General features: G+C 38.6%; 1 protein-coding gene and 1 pseudogene across 6 annotated transcripts in view; one reads left to right on the top strand and one right to left on the bottom strand.

Moving 5' to 3' along the window:
* The window catches only part of L3MBTL3 (L3MBTL histone methyl-lysine binding protein 3), a 120,109-nt gene that overhangs the window by 90,015 nt on the left and 4,934 nt on the right, over positions 1–25,160 (bottom strand). For all 6 annotated transcript variants that reach the window (XM_034990610.1, XM_034990611.1, XM_034990612.1 and 3 more), the window contains exon 3: positions 5,172–5,288. In XM_034990610.1, the coding sequence (XP_034846501.1) occupies positions 5,172–5,273 (102 nt within the window). In that variant the 5' untranslated portion in view covers positions 5,274–5,288. The remainder of the gene's footprint in view (positions 1–5,171; positions 5,289–25,160) is intronic.
* LOC118001364 lies at positions 6,128–7,647 on the top strand (annotated as a pseudogene).

Genomic DNA, 25,160 nt, shown 5'->3' with positions numbered 1-25,160 from the left:
GCTAACATGTGTTTACTATACCTAGTGTGCTCACCTAAAAATATCAATCTAGGAAGTGGCAAAAAGGTAACTGAGAGGAAAAGAGCTAAAAATAACTTTACTTTTTGGAAAAAAACATTTTAAATGGTCTACTCTGAAAAGGGAATATTTCAAAATAAAGCTGACAGTACCATCTACTGGGCAAGAGTAGAAAAAACAAGCCATAATGTTACTAATTAATGATATTAAAGAGTAAGACAAAAAATAAATTCTGCATGAAAGTTTAACAAAACCATAGACATGACCTTTGTCATTCAGTTCAGGTAAGTAATTTTACTTTTATTATATGCTGATGTTAATTTATACCTATTTGAAAACTATAAAATGTGAGAAACAGCACCATTTGCATTACACTGAGAGTCTCCTGTGGTATTAAGTTTCCAAATTGCCGCTAAGCTGGGAGGCACCCTGCATTTCCAACACTGAGAAAGAGAACACCACTCAGTGGAATCTTTAAATACACTTTCAGAGTTATGATACTTGGAAGCTTTAGGCTCAACTACTCTCAAAGTTAAAAGATAATATTCCCACAATACAACAATTAATCCCAATTATCTTTTCCTTCTAATACTTATTGCCAGTAACTGAACTACAGCCAAAGTACAAAGTAAAGATGTCACAACACTCAGGGACACAATTAACTCCTGTAAGCCAGGGATCCATAGTTGGACTTCAGGAGACTGATGAATCCCATGAAATACATGCAAAATTACGTCAGGAGCACATATATATTTTTCTGGGGATCGGGTTCATAAGTTTCATCATATTCCCAAAGGCATCCTATAACCCTGAAAAAGTAAAGAACATCTCACCAAAGTTACTTTATCTCAAAAATTAACCTCCAAGTGTTTTCAAAGTATCCTATTATACGCAAAAAGACATAGGGATTAATTTTTTTTTTTTTTTCTGGCTTCTCAATTTGGATTTACTGTCTTTCACAATGTTGCTATTGTAGAAAATGCTGGACCACATAGGCTGTTAGGTGCTGCCAGCATTACTGGAGTTCCACAGATGGAATTCCAGAAAGACTGACACATTCCCTAACATTGTTTTCCCCCAATAAAACCCTCAGGTTCTGAAATGGGGAATGCTTTTATGAATGGTTTTAGAGCCATGGAGACTTGAAATGATCCCTCTTATTTCTTTTTTTCAAAGTTACTAGTTCTTTTAACTTAGGCATCTAAAAACCAGCATAAAAATTTATTGAGTGGCTCCATTCCATAATCAAGAACATCAAAATTATAAACTTTACAAAAGAAATTGATTAAGCACATCAAACACATCAGCTGACATTGTAATTTGTTCTGTTAGTGGATACAACTAGATCAGTCAGAAAACAATTATGCCTGAAATATACAAGGGGTTGCAAAGGTTGGTTTGTTTAGCTTGGCTTGAACTACCTTTAATTGATTCAATTCTCTTCTTTATTTTTTCTTGTAGAGGCAAAGGATCCTTTGCTGATTTTTGCCCGTCTTTAATAAGAGATCACTAAAAGACGCTGCCGAGGTTACTATTTTTGTTTTATTACTTTCCATGTTGAAATGTGAGTTCTACTTACTGATCTGTTTTAAGAGCAAAGATTTTGGTAACTACACATTTCTGAACATTCATCACAACAAGGCAAAACTGCACTAAGCACAGTGAATTTTCCAGTTGGGTTTCTGCATTGCTGCTGCAGGGTCTTGCTCTCAGTTAAGTGGCAACTATTCTTACTAGATAAGATGCTATCGCTCCCAGGAGTGCATCTGCATTTTACTAAAGGATTTCAAACAGCTAAATCCTTATGACCCAGAGGAATAATTCTCTGTGGATAAATTTCAGACATCAATTAGAAGTTCAGAGAGAGAAACTGCTTAGGGACAGGGAGCCCTACCATGCACCTTCCCACTACCACTTAATACCTGCCTGTTTGTATGGCTGGTCCTGAGAAATTAATCTACAAATACTAATTTGCCATTTTACAGAATAATTAGGCAGTGGTACAGTTTCCAAAGCTTGTTTAAGCAAAAATGTCTTGTGGATGACTATAATATTTCCAAGAGGGCCAGTGGACACTTGCCGTTCTCCCCTAACACTATACTTTCTTAGGCTAGTCCTTCTCTTTCTTGCCTACCATCCCTGCCGGCAGAAGTCTTCACATCCATGCCGACCTATTTTCAGACACCTGAAGCCCACATGACAGCTACTTCCCAAAGCCTTCCTGATCCCTCCAGCTAAAATAATACCTCCTCTAAATTGCGCTAACATTCTCCCTGTATCTCTTTTGTTATGAAAACATTTTCTCCCTTTAGACAGTAGTATAGTAGTATTAAGAGAATCGATTTCAGTATCAGAAAAGCCCGGCTTTAGACGCAGTTCTGCCAATATCTTGACCTTGAGCAAATGCTTTAACCATTCTGGGCCTCTGTTTTCCCATCTGTAAACTGACAACAGTGACAAGAACTGTCACTGTTAAAGAAAAGGATTAAATAAAAAGATGCAGATAAAGTGCTCATCAGAGAGTAAGCTCTCTATTCTTTCCACTGCTGCACCCAAATGAAAAGATTTTGCACTCCGTTTTATATAAAGATTGGTTAGTCCAGGATGAAGAGGGGCAAGGGGATTCCAGCAACAGGAAAAAGCATAAACAGACCAAGGTGTGAAGCCTTCAACTAGCTAGTTGGGCTGGAAAGGAAACAAGATGGCACAGAAGGGTGAAATGAGATGCAGCTGGAGGAAAGTAGCGGCCAGATCACCAAAAACTTCTGTGATAAACTTTGCCATGAAAGACAGGAAACTGCTAAAGGATTTTAAGCAGAAGAGTGACATAACTTGATTGGCCAGCAACGTTTTACAGAGAAACGTTCTTTCAAAATGGCAGTAAACTGAAGCATATAAAAACCTGTTCCCGTGATAAGAAACTGACTTCTGTGTATTAGCTGATTATATGGGCTGCACTAATCTGAGCTGGCTGTCTTAGGAGAGCACCTTGTTTATGAGGAAATCCACATACCTATACCCATTAAAAAACAGAAGCTTCAGTAATGTAAGACAGACAAGGCACGATGTCAGAGAGTAAATCTCATGCTTTATTCAAAGTTCTTTTTAGTATCTTATTTTTGTGAAAAATCAATTTCTCAATCAAGTCTCTTAAACAACTCAGACATTAATACCAGGAGCAAGTGATTTAGAAATCCTAAGTAACATAATCAACTGGCTTGTTCTTCAATCTCTTCAGGTAAAAATGGTTATAAAGTACAAAAAAAATTTTTTAATTTTTTTTTTTTTTAGAAGTGGGGTTTCAAACCGTCTACAGTACATATAGTGAATTGGCTACATGGCAATTACCTAGGTAATTAGATGAACCTAAAAGTCAAATAAAATAAACCAGATTATAATACCCACTAAGTGGCTTAATTACCTGATTACCTTAATAAAAGTAATAGGTTAATTCCTAAAATCCGTTGTTTAGAAAACCTTCAGGCAATTTAAATTTCTTAGGGATGGAAAGTTCAAAATCTAACTGCACAAAAGTTATAAATTTCATCATCTACCTGACATCAAAATAACACAGTTGAGAAGGGACAAAAATGTACAAGGAAAATACAAGAATAAAGCAATAAAAAAAAAAAGGCAGCTTACATAATATATCACAAAGCCAGAAAAGATATAATTTGTTAAGTGTTTCCATATGTTATTTTTTTCAATCCTTATAACCACCTTGTGACATAGATCCTATTTCCTCATTTTATAGATAAAGATTCTGAAACTTAGGAAATTTAAATAACTTGACAAAGCTCATGTAGCTACTATGAGGCTGACATTATAAGCGTCTGGAACAGTTTTCTTTCTCACAAATTTCAGCACTTGATTCCCATCATATCTAATCCAGATGAACATTTGGAGAATGTTAGAGCAGATAAAATCCTGAGTATTCATTTAATTCCTTATTTCACCAAAAAGGAAACTGGCCCAAAGAGACTAACTGACTTGTTCAAGGTCATTCAGAACTAAAACTAAAAATCATATCTCCTTTCCAGATTTCAATGAACCTCACTGCAGTATTTTTGTTAAGCTAAACTCAGATAGATAGATACATTGGCACACTGCACTTAATTCAGCCTAACCCAACTAAAATCTAAGTATTCTTCCAATGACGGATTGTCCAGATCTCACCACTGAGGATGAACTAGAATGGGCTTGGCTGAGATATTTGTCAAGTAGCCACTAAAAGATACTGGATTCCAGGAAGCCACTATTTGGGGGCAGGAACTTCTATTCAAGATAGACCACAACACCAACCACTACAGAGGAAAGCCAAGTAACAGCCAGTTAGAGTGATTAGAAGTTCAAACACCCGAGTAACCACATACAAACACAAAGTCTAAAAGGCCACAGACAGGTTCAAGGTCCCAGAGATAGGATTAGAGCAAAAACACATTAGAAATGAGAGGTGGGGGTGACTGGCTTCCCGGATGAGCGCTTGCATAACTATGTTTCATAGGGCAGCAGAGGTGGTCCTACCATGGGTTTAGGGAGGCTTGAGAAAAGGGGCAGGATGAGCACACAGGAAAGGAGCAGACTGAAGCATCACTCTCTGAAGAGAGTTCTCATCTATATAAAAGCAACCTGGTTTACAGGAAGGACCAGCTTTTGAACAAGTGATTATATAAAAATCCATATTTATAGTATAAATAATTTAAGGGAGGAGAATAACCCTGTCTATTCAATATTTTAACCTTATCCAGTTTTTAATAGAGAAAACTAGGGCACAGGGAATGTGGTTATTCATTTAAAGTTATAAAGTTCATAACTAAAAAACATAGGAAGCTAGGTCTTCTAAGCCTACCATTTCCATATTTATTGTCCATCATGATAAAGTCAAACCTGGGATGATCCTCTGGAAGCTACAATTCAACTTCTGCAAAATAAGAACATATTGCCAAAATATTCCCATCCACCACCCCAAGTGACAAAGACTTCTGCCAAGTCGTCAGCATTTCAAATTGTCTTGAAAATTTACTGTAGAGATCTGGGCATCATATGAAGCCTAGAGGGTTATGCTTAATGCTTTTAATTCTTCTCTCACATATTTAGTCAAATTTATTTTCATAAACACACACAGATAACTGTATTTAATAAAGACAGCTTACCTTTAAGTCACTTCCGGGTAATGTGCCTACTCCATCTTTCCAGTCCATAACACTGAATACATCAAACTCTTGACCACTTGTGCTAGAGGCAGATTCAGTCATGATTTATTTTTGAACCTGGAAGGGGGGGAAAGGCATATCATTAAATATTCTACTTACAAATCAGTTTTTATTTTAGTGGCCACTGCCTCAGTTTCCCTTAATTATGTAATTTTCTTGATCACAAATCTCATATCCATAGATCTAGAAATAAATGCTTCAAAAATATGTTTTTCTTAGTGTAATCCCTGGTAAATTATAGAAGAAACAATATTACTAAAATTTTTAAATTAGAAAGTGTCAACTTTTCTATTCTTAAAAAGGAATTAAAGAATTTCATAGCATATTCATCTAAAATAAAAAATCATGACATATATAAATAGAAATTGTTGCCCACTAAGTAGTTTTTTTGTTGTTGTTGCTTTAAGATATTGAAAAGAGAGTGGGTATAAAGAACAGAATTAATATTAGTAATAATGTTAATAAACAAAATGAAGCCATTTAGATAATAAAAAAGAACAAGAAAATGCCAGTCCATGAGGACTGTCATCTACACTAAACTTGTCAATTAAGTGTGCTGTGTCAATTCAATGAATTCACAGGGTGATTGATTCTTTCCGTAAATTGATTAATTTAATTCAGTCGAGATATCTGCCGATTTGATGTTCTGGGAAATAGGGAAGCAGTCTTAAAATATACAGCAAACACTAATAATAAGGCTATGTTAAGATAACCAAGTCAACTAGCTAACTGTGATAATGCTTTTAATTTGCATTTTTTTAAAAACTGCAAAACAGTTTTCCATAATCACACTATTAGTGGTCACATTGATACTGTTATTCCAAGACTGCTGTCTATGTGGTATGGGATAAAAAAAAGTAAGTAATTATGTTGGTGTCATTGATAAGCAATGAAAGATGGGTAAGTCCTAAATTTGAATGAAAGTGTCAGTATGAATTCATAATGCACTTTAACCTTTAAAAAATATGCATATTTTCTAGCTTTGCCCAGTGACAAAATCTAGAAACAACCAACAGTAATGAGCAGCCACTTGCTCAGACTGTGGTCTCTAAATACCATTTCTCTGAGGTCTTCCCAGAGAAGGGGCTGGTTTCTGCTCAGTGGCAGATGTGCAAGATGAATCTGGAACTGGTCAACAAAAAGCAAGGAAGCTATCAAAGACAACAGAGATCATATCAAAAGAACTCAGAAGCCAACTTGAAGAGGCTCCTGCTGGCCAAACTAAGGAACGGATTCCTGCAAAGAACTGAAACACATCAAGGAAGTTTAAATCCATGAGTTCATATTGATATTGAAAACAAACCAACCAACCAAGAACACTTCATTGATCACCTTTTGAGACTACAAGGGAACCAACTCATTATCTGGAAAAAGAAACAAGGATTTACCCTGCCTACATTGCATGAGACCCATGGGAACTGCACCTCAGGGTAGCCAAATCATTGGTGAGAGGAAGTTTCAGTTTAGAAAGAGTTTCTGCTAATAAATAAAGAAGGAGAGACAGGATTAACTGAGAATTCGCAAGGATCCAGCTCTGCCCCAATGCCCGCCTGGCCCCGAAGCACCCAGTTCTAGGGACTCTTCTCCAATGCCTGAGATTTATGGCCCTGAAGAAAATTATGCATCCCTGCAAAATGTCATCTGCTGAGACATCCCACGTGCAGACTGTCTCTCCTCTTCCTTCCTCTATTGATCTGCTTGTTCAGGACAGCCCCGACTCCTCCACCAGTCCCAGGGTAAAACTACCACCCACTTCTGGTGAGGAGACAACAGTGAGGAAGGAAGACACGGCCCAGGGCAAGAAACAGATCAGGACCGTGTTCTCTCCGACCCAACTCTATGTCCTCAATGATTGATTTCAGAGACAGAAATACCTCAGTCTCCAGCAGATGCAAGAACTTTCCAACATTCTGAACCTTAGCTATAAGCAGGTGAAGACCTGGTTCCAGAACCAGAGAATGAAATGTAAGAGGTGCAGAAAAACCACTGACCAGAGGAGAGCAAGAGTGTGACTCAGAACACCACAGCAACCGCAGAATACCCAGGCTTCTATTCCTACCACCAGGGATACCTGAGGAACACTTCCAGAAACCTTCCAGTATGGAGCAACCAGACCTGGAATAACCCGAATTGGAACAACCAGACCTGAAACAGCCAGTCTGGGAGCAACCATTCCTGAACCAGTCAGACCTGGTGCCCCCAAGCCTGGAACAATAAGCTCCAGAACTGTGGAGAGGAATCCCTGTAGCCCCAGATCCAATTCCAGCAAAATTCCATCAGCGATTTGGAGTCCATCTTAGAAACTTCTGGGGAAAGCTATAGTGTAATACAACAATCCGCTAAGTATTTTAGTACCCAGCAAATAATGGATTTGTTTCCAAATTACTCTGTGAACATACAGCCCGAAGCTGTGTGACTATGAGTATATTATTCGATCTCAGTTTGGGCGGTGGCTATATTACTTCTCCTAGGCTTTGTCTTTTAAGGTCCTATATATCTCTGCCTCCATATTCTGTTTCCCATTATTCTTTTTTTTTTTTTTTAAGATTTTATTTATTTGACAGAGAGAGACACAGCAAGAGAGGGAACACAAGCAGGGGGAGCGGGAGAGGGAGAAGCAGGCTTCCTGTGGAGCAGGGAGCCTGATGCGGGGCTCGTGATCCCAGGATCCTGGGATTATGACCTGAGCCGAAGGCAGATTCTTAACGACTGAGCCACCCAGGCGCCCCACCCATTATTCTTATTGTGTCCATTGAGGGGGTACGATTGGAGTCAAAGAGGTTTCAGTAGCATTGGCTGCTATGGACACTATGATAAAAAGTGTTTCTGGCTATAGATAACTAGATACAATCCTAACGTAGATAGCTTTAGGCTCTAGAATCTAACCTAAAGAATAGGAAGTGAAGATACAAAGACGTGTGATGAAGGATAATTTGTATTTTCTGAGATTGTGAGGCTTTTCTTGTTAATAACCTCAACTGTTAATTCGTTCATTTTTCTAGTATTTGTAGAAAGATGTTTTGTATTTTAATGTATCATGATAATAGTACCAGTTTGGCTGACTGGTTTACAGGTTTAAGAACAAATAAATAAAATGCCCACTTTACCCTTAAAAAAAATTTAAAAAAAAATAAGGAATGACAATACTGAAACATTACCGTTTTCAATCCTCGGTAAATGAATGGCTTTGGCAATGGCCATCGATGACCACTAAGAATACAAACCCAACACCATCTGTGAAGTCGTCTTGCCAAGAAAAAACCAAACCAAACCTAATCTGATCAAGTCTAGTTACAGGAAATACCAGATACAAAGAGACATGTTAAATGACACCGTAAAAATAGAGAGGGAGTAAAATTCAGACTGTCAGAAACTCTTAGCAACAATTCTCAAAGTGTGGTCCACAGACGCTGGGAGGACCTGAGACCCTTTCAAAAGGCCCAAGAAGTCAAAACTATTTTCATAAAAATACCCATGATTTGCCTTCTTTGCTATGTTGACATCTGCACCGATGGGACAGAAGCGACGATGAGTAAATAGGGCACCCGAGGGTAGGAGTAGTCATTGCCTCCTTTACCACCTTGCACTTACAGGAAACACCAGTTTCACTAGAGATCATCCTTGATGAAGTCAAGTCACAGCTTTCATTAAGTCTTGATATGTAAATACACATCTTTTTAATATTCTGTGTGATGAAAGGGGAAGCACACACAGAGCGCTTGGGTGTGTCAAAGTACCAAGGAAGAGCACCTGTGAACTGTTTGAGACGCAAGCTGAATGAGCTGCTTTTTCCATGGGATGCCATTGATTTAACAAACTCTTGTTCATTCAGGTTTGGATATCTGGCAAATATTTTGTCAAAAATAAATGAAGTGAGCCTGTCAGCGACAAGGAAAACACTGACAGCATTTGTGGCTGAAGACACAATTTGAGCATTCAAGGGAAAACCATGATTTTGGAAAACGTGTATCTACCACCATGATCTTGACAGCTTCCCAGTAGCTAAATACTTTTCTAAGGAGATGGGTGGTAATAGTCATGAATAGGATTTTTAAAATATTTTATATTTGACATATGTCAACATTTGGGAGATTTGCATAACTCAGTGAAGCAGTATTTTCCAAATAACCATGCTTGATGTCACAAAATTATGCATGGAAAGGATCCATTTAAGTGTATGACAGACCAATGGATTTTAATGTAGTATGAAAAGTTCATTGTCAGGGTTTCAAATTGCCCACTGCAACTTACCTTTAAGAAACTACCCCTTGTCAACTTTTGGTGTAGTATCACAGAAGGATGTCCACCATTTAATGAAAAATCTTAAAATACTCCTCCCCCTTTCCAACCCCACATCTGTGTAAAGCAGATTTTCTTCATACACCTCAACCAAAACAACATATTGCAACAGACTGAATGCAGAAGCAGATATGAAAATCCAGCTATTTTCTATTAAGCCAGACATGAAAGAGATTTTCAAAAATGGAACACAGTGCCACTTCTCTCATTTTTCCATTAGGAAACTATGATTATGTTTCATGAAAACTGTGCAGACATGTATTAACATAATGGGCTTGCTACCGTTATTTTTAAGTAAATAGTTTAAATTACGTATTTTAATTTTAAATACAGAAAATATTAATAGATTTAACCCATACAAACAACAGCTCTTTGGGGTTTTCAGTCATTCTTAAGAGGGTCAAAGAGACTTGAGAGCCACTGCTCCATATAGGATAAAAACTTGGCTTTCTGCCACACGGACACATACACACGCACAAGGCCAGGAGTAAAAAAATCCATGGAAGAGGAAATCTGAAACTCAGATTAAGAGATTTGAGTGACATATTAATAAAGCACAATATCATAATTCATAGATCTTGTCTGGACCCTGATTTAAACCATTCTTTAAAGAAGACGATGAAGACTAGACAGGAAGGGAAGCATGAATGCCACCTGGCTATTTGATGATGTACAAAAACACTGATTTTTCTGGAGGGATGATGATGGCATGTACTTTCAAAAGGGGACTTCGTCCTTGTCAACTGAAACCGACAGATGGAATGATTAAGTTAGGAGTTTGCTATAAATTAGTCAAGAGGGTGAAGTGGTGAAATAAACAGGCAATGTGCTGGTAATTCTCAAGAAGTCTGAAGGGCCCATAGTTTATTATACTACATCTTAGGTTTATAAGTGCTTGAAAAATTCTGTAATAGAAATATATTTTAAGTGCAGTCTCTTTAGATACATAATACACATTTATTTCTTAAATAGTCAATAGAAAAAAAACCTGTTTCTTTGAATTATAGCTAGCTTTTGTTGAAATTTATTAGATGCTTCCATATTCTTTCTTCCTTTGTCCCCTTTAAATGAGCAAATGTCAAATGTTACATATTAAGTCTATTTCTGATCATTTCAAATTTTATACAGTCTGAAATTGAAGAAGTACTAGATTTCACTACCATTAGGACTTAACCCTTAAAACAAACTAAGATGTGAAGGCCTGAGGAAGATTAATCTAAGAAACCGTGAAGATGTGAAGTGAATTAAGACTTGCACTTAAGTTCTCTACAACTCCTACCTCACTAAATAGAGATCAGCAACAAAATCAACTTCCTTATTAAGTGTTGTAGGAGTGGCAACTTTTTCTTGATAGATAGTAGAGTGACAGAATAATTTCCCCCCTGGTGGATAAACTGGGTAAAACCTGAGTGATCCATGGAAAAGAAAGTTTTACTATTCTTTCTCTAATCACAATAGCATTTATTCACCAGGTACTCAGTGTCAGATATTAATACGTATACTTTTTAATTTATTAATTCAATCTCACCTTCTTCCAGAAAAGGATTCAAAGCAGCAATTTACATATATTATTTCATTTCTTTCTTTCTCACAAAAAGATGGGTTCTAATAATCCCTCCAGTCTACACTGAAGAAAGTGAGTTGCAGAGTTCAGTAATTCACCCAAAACCTTATCTGGTGGCATGGCCAATATCTGAAACCAGGTAAGTCTGATTCCAACCGTGGGCTTTTTTCTCAACCACTGTCTTGTCTTGTCTCTAAGAATCTGGCTAAACCTACTTTTCCCTAAGTTATTCCCTAGACATGACAAATCCAGAAACCAATTTACTAGGGCCGAAGTTCTTGATTTATGTATATCAGCGCAATTGTATCCTTTTAATAAAATATCATCAAATATATACTTATTAACAAAGTGTCATTAAGACACATATACAACAGAAATACAATTTCAGTCTTTTCCCAGGCGCCTGGGTGGTTCAGTCATTAACCGTCTGCCTTCGGCTCAGGTCATGATCCCAGGGTCCTGGGATCGAGCCCCACATCGGGATCCCTGCTCGTCAGGAAGCCTGCTTCTCCCTCTCCCACTCCCCCTGCTTGTGTTCCCTCTCTCGCTGTGTCTCTCTGTCAAATACATAAATAAAATCTTTAAAAAAATAAAAAACATAAATGCATAAAATTCACAACAACAAAATCCTGTCTGTGACTAGGAGAAGGAATAGAAAGCAGGAGAAATATAAAAGTTAGCCCTATACAAAACCCGCAGTAAATGTTCACGACACATTTTTAGAAATACTGAGAATTTGCTTTTGCTCCATAAAACATCAGTGATGTTTCACAGTGTACTCTACCTATAAGCACATAATAAAATTTATAAAAAATTTTCTATTCATTGTTTCACTTTAAGGTTTGTGAACATTGTGTATAAAATATGATAGCATAAAAATATTTACCATGTTGTCTTTCCCATTATCTGATTTTGAAGCCAAATGGCTACTTGCACTATCGCAAGAAGTCTGAATGGCTAGGACATTTTCTATCATCTCTTCATCAGACAGAACATCCAACAACCAATATTATTTTAACAGAAGCTGCTTCTTCATGACACCCTAAGTCTTCCTCCTTTGTTTTCATTCTCCAGAAGTGTGCACACTTGCATACATACAAAGTCTTTTCACTTCAATCAGTTGGGGTCCTAAGAATGAAGCAGTTTTGTTTTTTTCCCCCCACAACTTAGAAATGCGTTGTTTTATGTTTTCTTTAATTATCACCTGGTGTGATTCCACAATCCCATGTGTAACCTATATTCCACGGACTATAAAAAGCAGGTAGGTAATAGAGTAACTCACAGTGCAAGTCACAAACAGCATCTCTCATCCTGCAGAAAATCTCATCCCCAATCTCTTGTTAATGATGCTGAGATTTCCTAGGGAAGTATCTCAAAAGTGCACCATGATGGGTCCTCTGTGCTATCAGCGAAGAGCCACTACTTTCCTCTTAACCTCTTCTAAATCCTAACAGTCTCTAGCCACTGCTGATGTCAAAAAGGACCACTTTGGGGTTCACTTATCCAGCAAATACACCACTGCAGCTTTTGATATTTTGATTCCCACTAGCTTTCCTATCATGACTGGAAATGGTTAAAATCAAGGGTTCTGATGTCCAGTGTGCTTCTCTACCAATGCTCACTGTTAGGAGCTGATGACTTCACCGAAGGCAGAGACCATTACTGTTGACACTAATTCAAACATATTAGACTCCCAAAGTCCCTCTTTGGTGCAACAGTTCACTTTAGCTTTTACTCATTTTTATTACAATCTTCTTGCCCTAAGCCTCCAACAAAAGGGCTGGAAGACAGATTAAATGACATGCAACACTGTCCTCAGAATTACCTTCTGTATCTCTCTCTCCTGCACCATTCCTTGCCTCCAAACCAAAGCTTTGCAACTTGCTTCTCCCTTGGGACATTGTATCTAATGGATGAACTTGCTCAGTCTCTCACATGAATAAATCCCTGGAAGTCTCAACCTACCATATACCACTAGTTTTCAAGAAACAAGGGGCAATGAGGAGATTAGTTAATATCTTATATTCAAAAATCCTGTTACAAGAATATGGGGAAGCAGGCCCTCTCTTGCATTGACAGTGGCATTATAAATGAAAACAACCTCTCTGGAGATCAATTTCCAAGAACATATCCTCCAACTCAGCAGTTCTACTCATAGAAATTTATTCTACAGATACTCGCACATATGTAAAAAGAAAAAATGTAGAATGTTATTCTGACTACAGGTCTGTTCGTAAGGTCAAAAAACTGGAAACAATCCCAAAGTCCATCAATTAAGGACAACTGAGGTACATCCATATGGCATTCAATGCCATTATAAAAAACAATAAGGAAGCTCTTTACATTCTGATATAGAAAGAGCTCCAACACTACCAATACTCTAATTTTATGCCAGGTATACAAACTGTATGCTACCACTTCTATAAAACAAAAGGGTGTGTGTGTGTGTAACTTATATAGGCATACATTCTCTCTGCAAGGATTCACCAGAAACTGGTTAACACTGGCTGCCTCCAGGAAGAGGCAATAGTCTGCTGAAAGACAGCCATGGGAGGGAATCTGCTCTCTGGACATTCCTTTATACCTGCTGCCTGTTCAAATTTTCTTGAAAGAAAAAAAATTAATGAAAAAAGTGTTTTAAAATCCTTTTTCATGTCAATTTAGAATAGTTCATGTCACGAAAGGCAGGTCTTCCCATGAAAATATTTAGTTTTTGATTGCTGTAAACAACAGAAGCTATAGCATAGAAGTCACTGAGGGAAGTCAACTTCCCCAAAGCTCTTGGGTAATTTAAATAGTAGGTATTTAACTGTATATGCAAATGCATCAGCTCCACAGATGGATGAGAAGAGGAAGGGTAGGGTTCACTTCTCCACAACTTGGGTATCAGAAATATATAGTAGATCGCTGGCATTCACAGACTATTTATGGCTTCTACCACTCTTGAGAGGCATCTGAAGTTCCCATGACATTCAGTAATCTGTTATCTTGCAGAGACATGACTCTGAATGAGACATGCCATGAAGCTGAGGGGCAAGGGCAAGTTGCCTGGACCAGCCACAGTCCAGGGATGCTCTTACTCAGAGCACTTAGTCTTAGTCCATCACCACCGTAAGGAAAGAGATAAAACACTTTCTCGTGAAGAAATGAAACAAACAAAATTAACTGCTAGTTGATTCTAGTGTTGATGACAGAATGAGGGGAATATGGAAATGTTTATGAAAGTGCTAGGCCCTAGCCACAAAATAGAAATTGCAGATAAATTAAAGACTGAAATGTCAAATGCAATGATGACTCAGACACATTGTGTGAACAAAACTACCAAATGCTCCAAAAGGAAATAAGTAGAAAAGATGTGTGAATTTGTTTCAATAAGTGCTCCAGACAGTACAAAAACTGCTCATCAAGCAAGATAAGTAGTTAAGGTCTAGAGAGAGCCTTTACGTTTTTCAGTTATACTTCAGTAATCTGAAGGAAGGAATCGTATGTTACAATAATTTTTTTTCAAGTTGAGAACTGGCGATTGCCTTGGGATATATCCTCCACAAATGTCAAGAATCTACTGCTATCTTATTTTGACTAGAGATAAGCAGAGTTTGTGTGTCCTTCATAATCCCCCCTTCATACAATTCCTTCATTCATATCTGCCACTAAGTGGATAAAACAAGCGGTGGCTCGAGTGAGGGGCATGGACTCCCCCAGTGCTGAGCTCATATAGTGGAGTCAAGGTGAAGAACCTGCCTAGCACTGAGATGAAGACAACAGTCCCTTGAGAGATAAGCCACCCAATCCAGGATGCTCAAAATCAAGTGAGAGTGGGTACCGTCTATAAACCGAAAGTCTGGATCTACAGACAGAGTGAGAAATAAAGATTAAGCAAAGGAGCTAACTGAAGCTGGGCCATTCCTGCTCAAACCATGGTTTTAAAATAGTATATTTAAAAGAACGGCTAGTTAATGTTCACTAAGAGCAGTTAAATAGTTTTAATAATCTTACAGTGGCTTTTTTAGTGTTACATATTATAGCCTTACAGTTAACAGGTGCGTTCTTCAAAAATAAGGTACAGAGAGGATATGGCCATGAGTTGGAAGTGGTTATAAAATGGGGATAAACATCACCTCAAAAGCAGAATCGGATTAAAATTCTGTCACTCAGATGACAGAACTCAGATATCAGCACCTGGTTTTAAATCAGTTTGGGTTAAAAGGACAACCTATCTTTTGTAAAGAGTCAGAATGCTAACCCTAAAATAATCGTCACGAACCAAACAAAAATGCCAATTATGCAGAAGATAGACAGCAATGAGATCCAGAGCAACATATATCCATGAGAAAAGTCAATCTCTACTGTGCAAATCCAACGCCTTGTTGCTATGCTGCCCACTTTAATACCAGCAACTGAAGCTGGCTTTTTGTTTACTTTGTAGAAATCATCAGTCCCTAACCGAATGCTCTAACTGGCACAGTGTGACCTACAAAAAGTCCTAATGTCACAATTCAGTAACACCACCTAAAAAGCCTCTCTTCACTGCTAACCACCTTCTTAATGTGGCTTATAAAACTCTTTTGTGCCTCCCTATCCCCACCCACCCTGCTCCTTGTCATCCTGTCATAGGTGCAAATTAAATACTTCATGGATCATCCCCAAAACAACCTGCCATGCACTCATCAGTTCCCCCTTCTATCCTTCACCCTTTCCTCAACTGCTCCCTTCTTCCTTCCTCCTCTTCATTTCACTTTTCAAAATCTGACAACTGCCTACTCAGTAACCTCAGACCAGTTAAGCTCTGGAAGTCTCAATTCCCCCACCTATAAGGTGTGGAGAATGGAACCTTTCTTCATTGGGCAATGGTAAGTAAGGTTCCATGAGATAAATCAGATAATACCTTAGCCTAGCGCCTATCACGGAGTAAGCAGTCAATAAAATGTTAGCTTTTTATTATAATTATCTGGTTTAACAATTATGTGAGTTCATGAAAGCTGCTCAAGTGACCTTAGAAAAATCAGACCATGACTTTTGTTTCTCTCATTTGATTGTATTTCTGTGGTATCTCTTACGGTAGGCCACCTGTTCAAAATCTAAATATCACAAGATTCAAGATCACTCCATAAAAGCACATATTTTATTGTTAATAATATCTCATATTTACATAGCTCCAGAAAAGACTACTAGCTCTTCACCTATTCTGCCCATCCCCCCTCTCTCCTCCCCTTTGGCAACTAGCAGTTTGTTCTCTATATTTGAGAGTCTTTTTTTTTATTTGTTCGTTTGTTTTGGTTTTTTTAGATTCCACATACAAGTGAAATCATGTGATTTCTGTCTTTCTCTGTCTGACTTGTTTCACTTAGCCTAGGTCCATCCATGTTGTTGCTGACGGCAAGATCTCATTCTTTCTGATGGTTGAATAATATTCCAGTGTGTGTGTGTGTGTGTGTATACATATATATATATGAATATATCTCACATCTTCTTTATCCATTCATCTATGGATAGACACTTGGGTTGTTTCCATAGCTTGGCTATTATAAGTAAAGTCACTATAAACACAGGGGTGCATATATCTTTTCAAATTAGTATTTTTTGTTTTCTTTGGGTAAATACTGGTAGTGGAATTACTGGATCATATAGTATTTTTATTTTTTAATTTTTTGAGGCACTTCCATACTGTTTTCCATGGTGGCGGTACCAAATTGCATTCCCACCAACAGCGCGCATGAGGGTTCACTTCATTCTACATGCTCGCCAACACTTACGATTTCTTGTCTTTTTTATACTAGCCATTCTGACCGGTATGAGCTGCTATCTCATTGTGGTTTTAATTTGCATTTCCTGGATGGTTACTGATGTCAAGCATCTTTCATTCGTCCACTGACCATGTGCAAGTCTGCTTTGGAAAAATGTCTATTCAAGTCCTTTGCCCAACATTTAATTGGACTGGGTTTTTCTGGCATTGAGTTGTGTAAGTTCTTTATATACTTTGGATATTAACCCCTTATTAGATATATCATTTACAAATATCTCCTTCCGTTCAGTAGGATGCCTTTTTGTTTTGTTATTGGTTTCCTTTTCTGTGTAAAAGCTTTTTATTTGGTGTAGTCCCAACAGTTTATTTTTGTTTTTGTTTCCCTTGACTATTACCTTTCTTCATAGGACAATAGCTCCGAAGTGATGAAGGGTCTGCCATACCGGGAAGGAGTTGGGCCTGAAGGCCAGGCTCTCTCTGCCACTATGCTGGTCTGACTATGCACTGCAGGCCAGGCTAAGGCTTTGCAACAAAACTAGATGAAAGGCCACAGCAACATTTCCCAGTCTGTTCCTCAAAACACAACTTTTGGGAGACCACTGATTCCTGTCCTGGGATACGAAGTTTTTTTGTTGAGAGAGAGGTGGAATACCCTGGGGGTCTTCAGGACATGTACAGTGCACATCAGTAGCAGTGTGGTGATCTGTGAAGTACTGGCCAAGCCAAAGCTTCCCACGGTCACCTTGCCTTGTGACTCTATTATCACAGTGCATCGAATTCCATGGAGTCCTCCACCCCCACCTCCCCTGCCCCTGGCCTTTGGGAAAATGCTGAGCCACGGAAAATAAATTCAGGAAATAACATGAAAGTAGGTAGTATTTTAGAGGAATAAAATTGATGCATCTTCATGTTAGATTCAGCTACAAACGCTACCTTCGGACCTAGTTCCCCACCTGCATCTGAGTGGTGAGATTCATAGTATCTAAGCCTGGAGAATGCCCTCCAGACCTGCAGTCCTTGAAGTCCAGGCTGGAGAAAGCGATCCTGAGAAAGATATGGCCTCTGACTCCTCAGGCCTGTCTACCGTTTTCTGATTTCCTCTCTGATGGCCTGCACCTTCATGACCTCAGAGAGGTACACAGCCTGTAGGGGGAAAACTCACACACTCACAAGCACACAGCTACAAAGGGGTGACCGAACAAAGGCAAAAAAGCCCAAGATACATGAAGGAGATACAGACATACCGGAGCAGAGGAGTCTCTTCCAGGCATTGTCATTTTTCTCTTTTTAAGATTTTATTTATTTATTTGACAGAGAGAGACACGGCGAGAGAGGGAACACAAGCAGGGGGAGTGGGAGAGGGAGAAGCAGGCTTCCCGCGGAGCAGGGAGCCCGATGCGGGGCTCGATCCCAGGACCCCGGGATCATGCCCTGAGCCGAAGGCAGACGCTGAACGACTGAGCCACCCAGGTGCTCCCCTCACAACTACCTCTTAAGACTGATTACATTTAACAGGCAAGAAAATTGAGGTCATGCAGCCAAGAAACAAACTTTTATCTCCCAAGACAGTGGCCCTCAGACTCTACTGCAGGCCCAGCATGTTGTATTTTAATCAACACAGAAGCCAATCTAGTGCGATGGTGACAAGCATGGGCTCTGGAGCCCGAGAGCACTTGGGTTTGAGTCCTAGCCTCATAATTTCCCAACTACTGCATAATCCTGGGCAGGGTACCTAACCTCTCTTGAGCCTTAGGCTCCTTCAAGAAAATGGAATGGGAATATCTACTTTACATAGTTGTAAAAACATGTGTTTCAATCATGCACGCTAAGAGTGTTTTGCACACGGTGGACATGCAGTAACATGGAGCCACAGCTATTTTGAAGAAAACAAAACAAACAGCTCTCCAGTGTCATTCCCTCCAGGCACCAGTTTGCCCAATACCTGAAGCATACCAGGGCAGGGGAATGATAACTGCAAAGGCCAAGACCTCTGCACCACAAAGCCCTAAATGATTTCTCAGAGGAGTCCAGAGGTGAAGGTGAAGAAAAATGGGAGGTTAAGAATAATGGTAAGACTCTGGATTTCACGGACATGTAAACTTTCAAAATGAATTTGGGAAAGTGATATAAGGTCAATAACTCTTAGTTTCGCCACAAAAGAATGTTGTAACAACCAAAAAAAGTCAGAAGGACATAATCTCTGAATGATGACCCAAGAGTAGACCACTGGCAACCTTATGGATATTTTGGCTGAGGAGGTATAAAAGCTTCCTCACATACCAACTGTGGTTCCAGGTCCTGTGAAAGGCCCGCAGGAGAAAGAGAGATGAAAGCTATAGGTCCTCCCCAAAGAAGAGAATCCTTCTCTTTACAAGTACTGGAGTATGTGTATGTGAAATGCCAGAAGAGAGGCTAGGAAGAGAGAATCTACACCACCATCACAATACTTCTGACACTGTATCATGATCGTCTACTTAGACGAGGCTTTGGAGGAAAGGGACCTTGATTTATTCATTTCCTTAACCCTGATGAATACCCATTGTAGGTGTCAATACAATTTATCCAATGAATGAATAAAAAGAGAAGGGGAAAATGCAACAGACTAGTTGTGGGTGGGAATTAGGGAGAGGGGAAATCAGAAAGAAAAAATCAAATTCATGTCCATCTATCTCATATTCGTCAGTGCAATTCCAACTCACAGCTCGGCTGCTAGGTATTTACTTGCTTTGTTGGCAGAAGCATAACACTACTGCTCCCAGAAGCCCCCCTTATTTAAGTGTCAGTGGAGGACACATCAAAAGAAGTTAAATTCAAACCTCTTCAACAGGCTTATTCAATAAGGATAAGAGAAAAATCTAACCCCACACTTGATGCATCTCTCAACAAACACATATTGCTACAAAGAAAAATTTTCCTTTCAAATCAAACAGGACAGATACCAGCTTTGATATTCTACTCACCCGCCTGATAAGAACTCTGAATCACACACATACTGGAATTGAGATCCCGTTGGGGAGAGATGTAAAATTTTGCCCCCAGGGCCCAAGCTCACAGATTTTCGGCAGGCAGAACTCTAGATCATTTCCGTGTGAGAAATGAAATCTCAGTACCATCAAGAACAAATCCTTGAGAATCTGGGTCTTCTGTCCACATCGACCTTTACACAGTAGATGACTAAGGGGCAACCAATCTACGCTTCCTTTAAACATGAAATCGGTTATAGGTTGGTTCCTTCTTATTGATACTTTCTCAAAAACAGTATCTCCTGGCCATATTTTAATGACAATGATCCTATTCATGCAGCCATGGTTTATCTGATTTGCTACCTTTTCTGCCATGGAGATTATACACAAAGGGGTAGTCACCGAAAGCAACCTTTACAAAATCTCAACTTCCTGCCTTCCCGCTTGTTACTGTAAGAAGGATGAATTATTTGAGATTCTGTGGCCTAACCTACTTACTTCCTCTAAAGGAGGAACAGAAAATGAAAAATGCCTTTCAAGAAAAAAAAAATGTACATAGAAAACGAAATCACAAACTGACATTAACAGGCCTATGGCATATTTAATATACTCTCATCAAATGCTTTTATTGGAAGTTCATTTTCAGTGTACAGAGTATAAGATACCTCAATTTGAGGCAAAAATATCCTGACAAGTGCTATCATATCATCAACATCACTACACTAATAGAGTCGTAATAGAAATTTTACACCCATTAAAGGGACTCAAAGGGCATAAAAAGAACAAGAACCTGTCTGACACAGATATGTCCATGCTTATGCAAAATATGCATGAACTCAAAAAAGAAAAACTAAAAGTAGTATCTTGTTCTTTTCTCTTATTTCATTTCATAATTTTTTAAATGCTAAAAGTAGCATCTTTTTCTTACTCCGCTTCGTATTTTTTATAGAACACAGAGCTAAAATTAAGAGATTTACACTTGATTTCTCTTTTGTATCTAATAAAGTAGTTGTGACCAGATTTTATTTCTCTCACACAAGTCAAGTCTACAGGTTTATCTTGATAACCATTTGTAACTAAACTCCTTATCAACAGATTGAACAGCTAGGCCTCAAATCCACCAAATAAGAACACAAAGCAACAGGGTGAATTATTTAGACCACTTAACAACCTGACCACATTGATCTCTTAGGAATTTCAATTCACAGTTCAGGGTTCAGTCAGTGTAACACATGAGAGGAAAATAATCAAATGATTTTGGTGCCTGAATAATCCTACTCAAAATGTTCTACTACTGAAGTAGTTTAACGTTACAAAATTACACATAACACAAAGCTACGGTCCAATCTTAAAACAGCCTGCCTGTAGTAAGTGTTCAAAAAAGTTTATAGGGTGATAGAGCTTCATTAAAGGAGAAACAGTCTATTACCCTATGATCAATGAATGCAATAGTATCCCCCTAAGTCAGACTAAAGCTCTGCTTGATGGACCTCAACTCATATACCAGAGATACTCTCAGACTCCCACTGCGACACAGAACCACCTAATGAATAAATAGAGACTCTTCACTTCATCTGGCAAGCATGAGCATACTCTTCTAGTTAAAGAGTATAACAGTAACCATAGCACTGTTGTTGAATGTATTATTAGTCATATTTCCTGTTTTCTTTTTTTTTTAAATTTTGATTCCAGCACTCTACACTCAGCCCTGCCCCCAGCTTCTCCCCACCAATATCTCTATCCCTCAATTTAATTTTTTTCTTTCCTTTTATAATCCTGCCTTCTGAGTAAATTCCATCATCTTTTATGTTCACTTTAATAAATTTAGGTCCCATCCTTTCTACTGACTGACTGATCTACATTTTTTGAGAACTAACCCTACCGCCTCATCTATCCTCTTCCTACAAAGAACAAGTGAAACCTCTTTACAAATAAGCCCAGTAATTCTCATACCTAATCTGAGTCATGTTTTCTTAACAGTTTGTGATCATTTCAAGGCCATGAGACAGACCAAGGTGTTCTTTTCAGTATAATTCAGTAGTCGGTCTTTTCCCAATTCTTGGTTTAAAAAAGAAAAAAAAGAAAGGAAAGTGAAGAAATAGAGTTTTCTCCCCATTATTTTTTCTGATACCTGTTTGCTATTGCTTATCTTAGTAAACAAATGCATAAGAGTAAATACATTAATCTGGAAATGTGTTTTCTTAAAAATATTCTAAGAATTACTTTTTTGAAAATTAGAAACCTAAAGACATAACAAGACAATCATAAGCCAGTATCAATTTCCCTGGTCCTACCCCTTTCAAACGGCATGATATGAACTTAGACAAGTTGCTATCTCTGAGCACCAGTTTGCTCTCAAAGTGAAACAATAATACCAACTGCAGAAGGTTAGGGAAAGTATGCAAGACAATACTCAGAGCTACACCAGCGCCTGGGCAGAGAGAAGGCACCCAGTAAGTATTTGTTGGGCACATAAATAAGTGAATGAATGAATGAATGAATGAATGAATGAATGAATGAAAGAATATAAAGTGCCTAGCTCAATGCCTGGCATTCAGAAGGCACTCAATATACAATTATACTTAATATAGCAACACTTGGCAGTGTTTTGCGGAGGACTCCCCACCTCCCAGGTCTTTACCTCAGCAATACGTTTAAGGCCACATCCAGTGGTACCACCATAGTGCTCACTGCATTCATCTCTACCTTTCCGGAGCACGAGCGCTGAACTGTGGCTTTGTTTCGTTAGTCCCCACTGTACGGTATGTGGTGCGGGTTATTTCCTCAACTGGAATTACGAACACATGGAGGCCAAGGTCTGCTGTTTCTTTGTAGCCCTAACCCATTCATTCATTCAGCCCTGTTCTAAGTGAAGATTATGTGAAGCACTCCCCAGCTGAGACTTCCAAAAAAACGGGTGCTCAATAAATATTTGTTGACAGACACAAAACACTGGCTTACAGGAAGAATAATAAAGGAAACATTTTACTATTACATATAATACACATGTAATTCCTCCAATCGCTGCCCAACTAACTGATTCTAGGTCCACTTCTAAGGAAGTTCTCTCATCCAAGATCACCCAACTTCACTCAACTCCCTCTCAAAAGTCCTGTTCTTTCCCCCAAACCACCCTGTCTCGTCAAGGGGGAATTTCTTAAACGTCTTTCTCAACTTGACTTCATAAATCAAACTCAGTTACATTGCAAGGGTACCCTTTTCCTGGCCTTTTGCTTTCCTCCACTTGCTGCAGAGCTGTTGCTACAAGCAGGACAAACTAGTTCATAATGTGCCACTGTTAACCCATATCCTCATGTGTCAGTAAAATAATCTAACTTACTAAACAGACAACCTGAGAATATTCCCATTGGATAATGAGGTCCTTTACAAAATATATTTTCTGCGGATGCCCTGAATTTCAAGACATCATATACAAATATACACACATATGAAGGTGTAAGTAGTTCTCTCTAAATACAGTGCCTCCCAAATAACTGGTTCTCTTTAAATACAGTGTCCCCCAAATTCTTGTGAGGAATGAGTTCCTCAATGGGAGCAAGAAGAACAATCTACACCAGGAAGTTATCCTTGTGAACACACTAGTCAAAGAAGAAAAGAACTGCCCAAACCCATCACCGTCACCAGATATATAATTCAGAAATTCCATATCACGGGTAAAGAGCTTCTTATTAATTTCTGAAGACTAAGCGTTAAAAAGGGGATGGAACATTGTGCCATGTATATACAATTATATGGCATTGTCCTGCTCAGTCAACCCAGGAATCTGTTTCCTGACTCACCGGCTCCCAAGAGTGCTGGGTCCCTTGTTCTTTCCTACTGGTACCAAGTGCAGCTTGGTTCTTAACAGAGTTCAGAGCTGTGTCCACTACTGGGGTGAGGGTCTAGGGAACTCAAGGGCAAAGACCTAGTCTTTTGGTGTTCAGCACTATAAGATATAAGAGCTCAAGAAAAATTAGTTAACTAGGAGAAACATTGCAAAAGGGATCACTCAGGTTACCCATCCTCTGAATCCCAAGGGTACCCTTGTCCCATACCACATAAAGTAACTTCTCTTATAAATTTCCCATCTTAACTATATCTGCCACAAAAAGCCTGGGTTGAAATATATACTCTTAGAAGGGTGCCTGGGTGGCTCGGTCGTTAAGCGTCTGCCTTCAGTTCAGGTCATGATCCCAGGGTCCTGGAACTGAGCCCCGCATCAGGCTCCCTGCTTGGCGGGAAGCCTGCTTCTCCCTCTCCCACTCCCCCTGCTTCTGTTCCCTCTCTCACTGTGTCTCTCTCCATCAAATAAATAAATAAAATCTTAGAAAGAAAGAAAGAAAGAAAGAAAGAAAGAAAGAAAGAAAGAAAGAAAGAAAGAGAGAAAGAAAGAAAGAAAGAAAAAAGAGAAAGAAAGAAAGAAAAAAGAGAAAGAAAGAAAGAAATATATATTCCTAGAAATAAACTACCAAACAAACTAGGGGAAACTATTCAAGAACCAACCCTCAATTACTCAAGGACTAATTCAACAGGACATATATTTCTCCTTCCCTCCACTACTGAGTTTTTGAATTCTTAGAACACTGATTGGATGTTCATCTCTCTTCTCTTGTAGAGAGAGATGAGAGATGCACTAAAACTAACTAAAACTTGTCAGGGTTTGTCAAGTTCAGTATCAGCAAATTGAGAATGATGACAGACAATACTTGTGACTTTTTCTTATCTCGGTAATAGGCGGTTAGTTATAATTAGAATAAAGTAGCAAAGGGGTCTAGAAAACCTAAGTGGAGTGGGGGGAAGCCCTGCATGCACCTTTCCCTAAATCCAGTCATTTGCAGGACCCATTTTCTGACCCCTAGAGTATAAATCTTACTACCCCAGTTACCTATTTTCTCATGCTCATTTCCCAGCAGACTCACACAACTAAAATATTAATTACAGTACACGAATTCCCCTCACACCAACCCTTCTACTTTCACTACCCTCCCATTTCCACAATTAGGCATCATTTTAAATTTGATTTATTTCACTTACTCCTACCTATTAAATGACTAGATTGGGATAAATAAATTTCAGTTTATATTCAGCATCATGTTAAAACATGGTCCCTTCCTGCAATGAGCTAATGCTATTAAAGATAAACTACTTTTTTCCTAAAGAAAAGAAATATCTCCTGGAAGTATTGTGACAAGTCCACATAATATATATACCAGAAACCAATCTCATAATTTTAGCCAGGATTTAAATCACTCTGTTCTACCCTTTACAACCTACTTCCTGCCCTTCACAAAACCTGACTAAGGTAAAATGGTAATATGACTACCAAACATTTGAATAAGTCTTTATAGTTCTCAAAACCT

The sequence above is a fragment of the Mirounga leonina genome, unplaced genomic scaffold (assembly GCF_011800145.1).
Source record: "Mirounga leonina isolate KUSES-001 unplaced genomic scaffold, KU_Mleo_1.0 Mir_53, whole genome shotgun sequence".
NCBI lineage: Eukaryota > Metazoa > Chordata > Mammalia > Carnivora > Phocidae > Mirounga > Mirounga leonina.
Note: the sequence above shows the minus strand (reverse complement) of the source record. Positions and strands in the feature narration are given on the sequence as shown.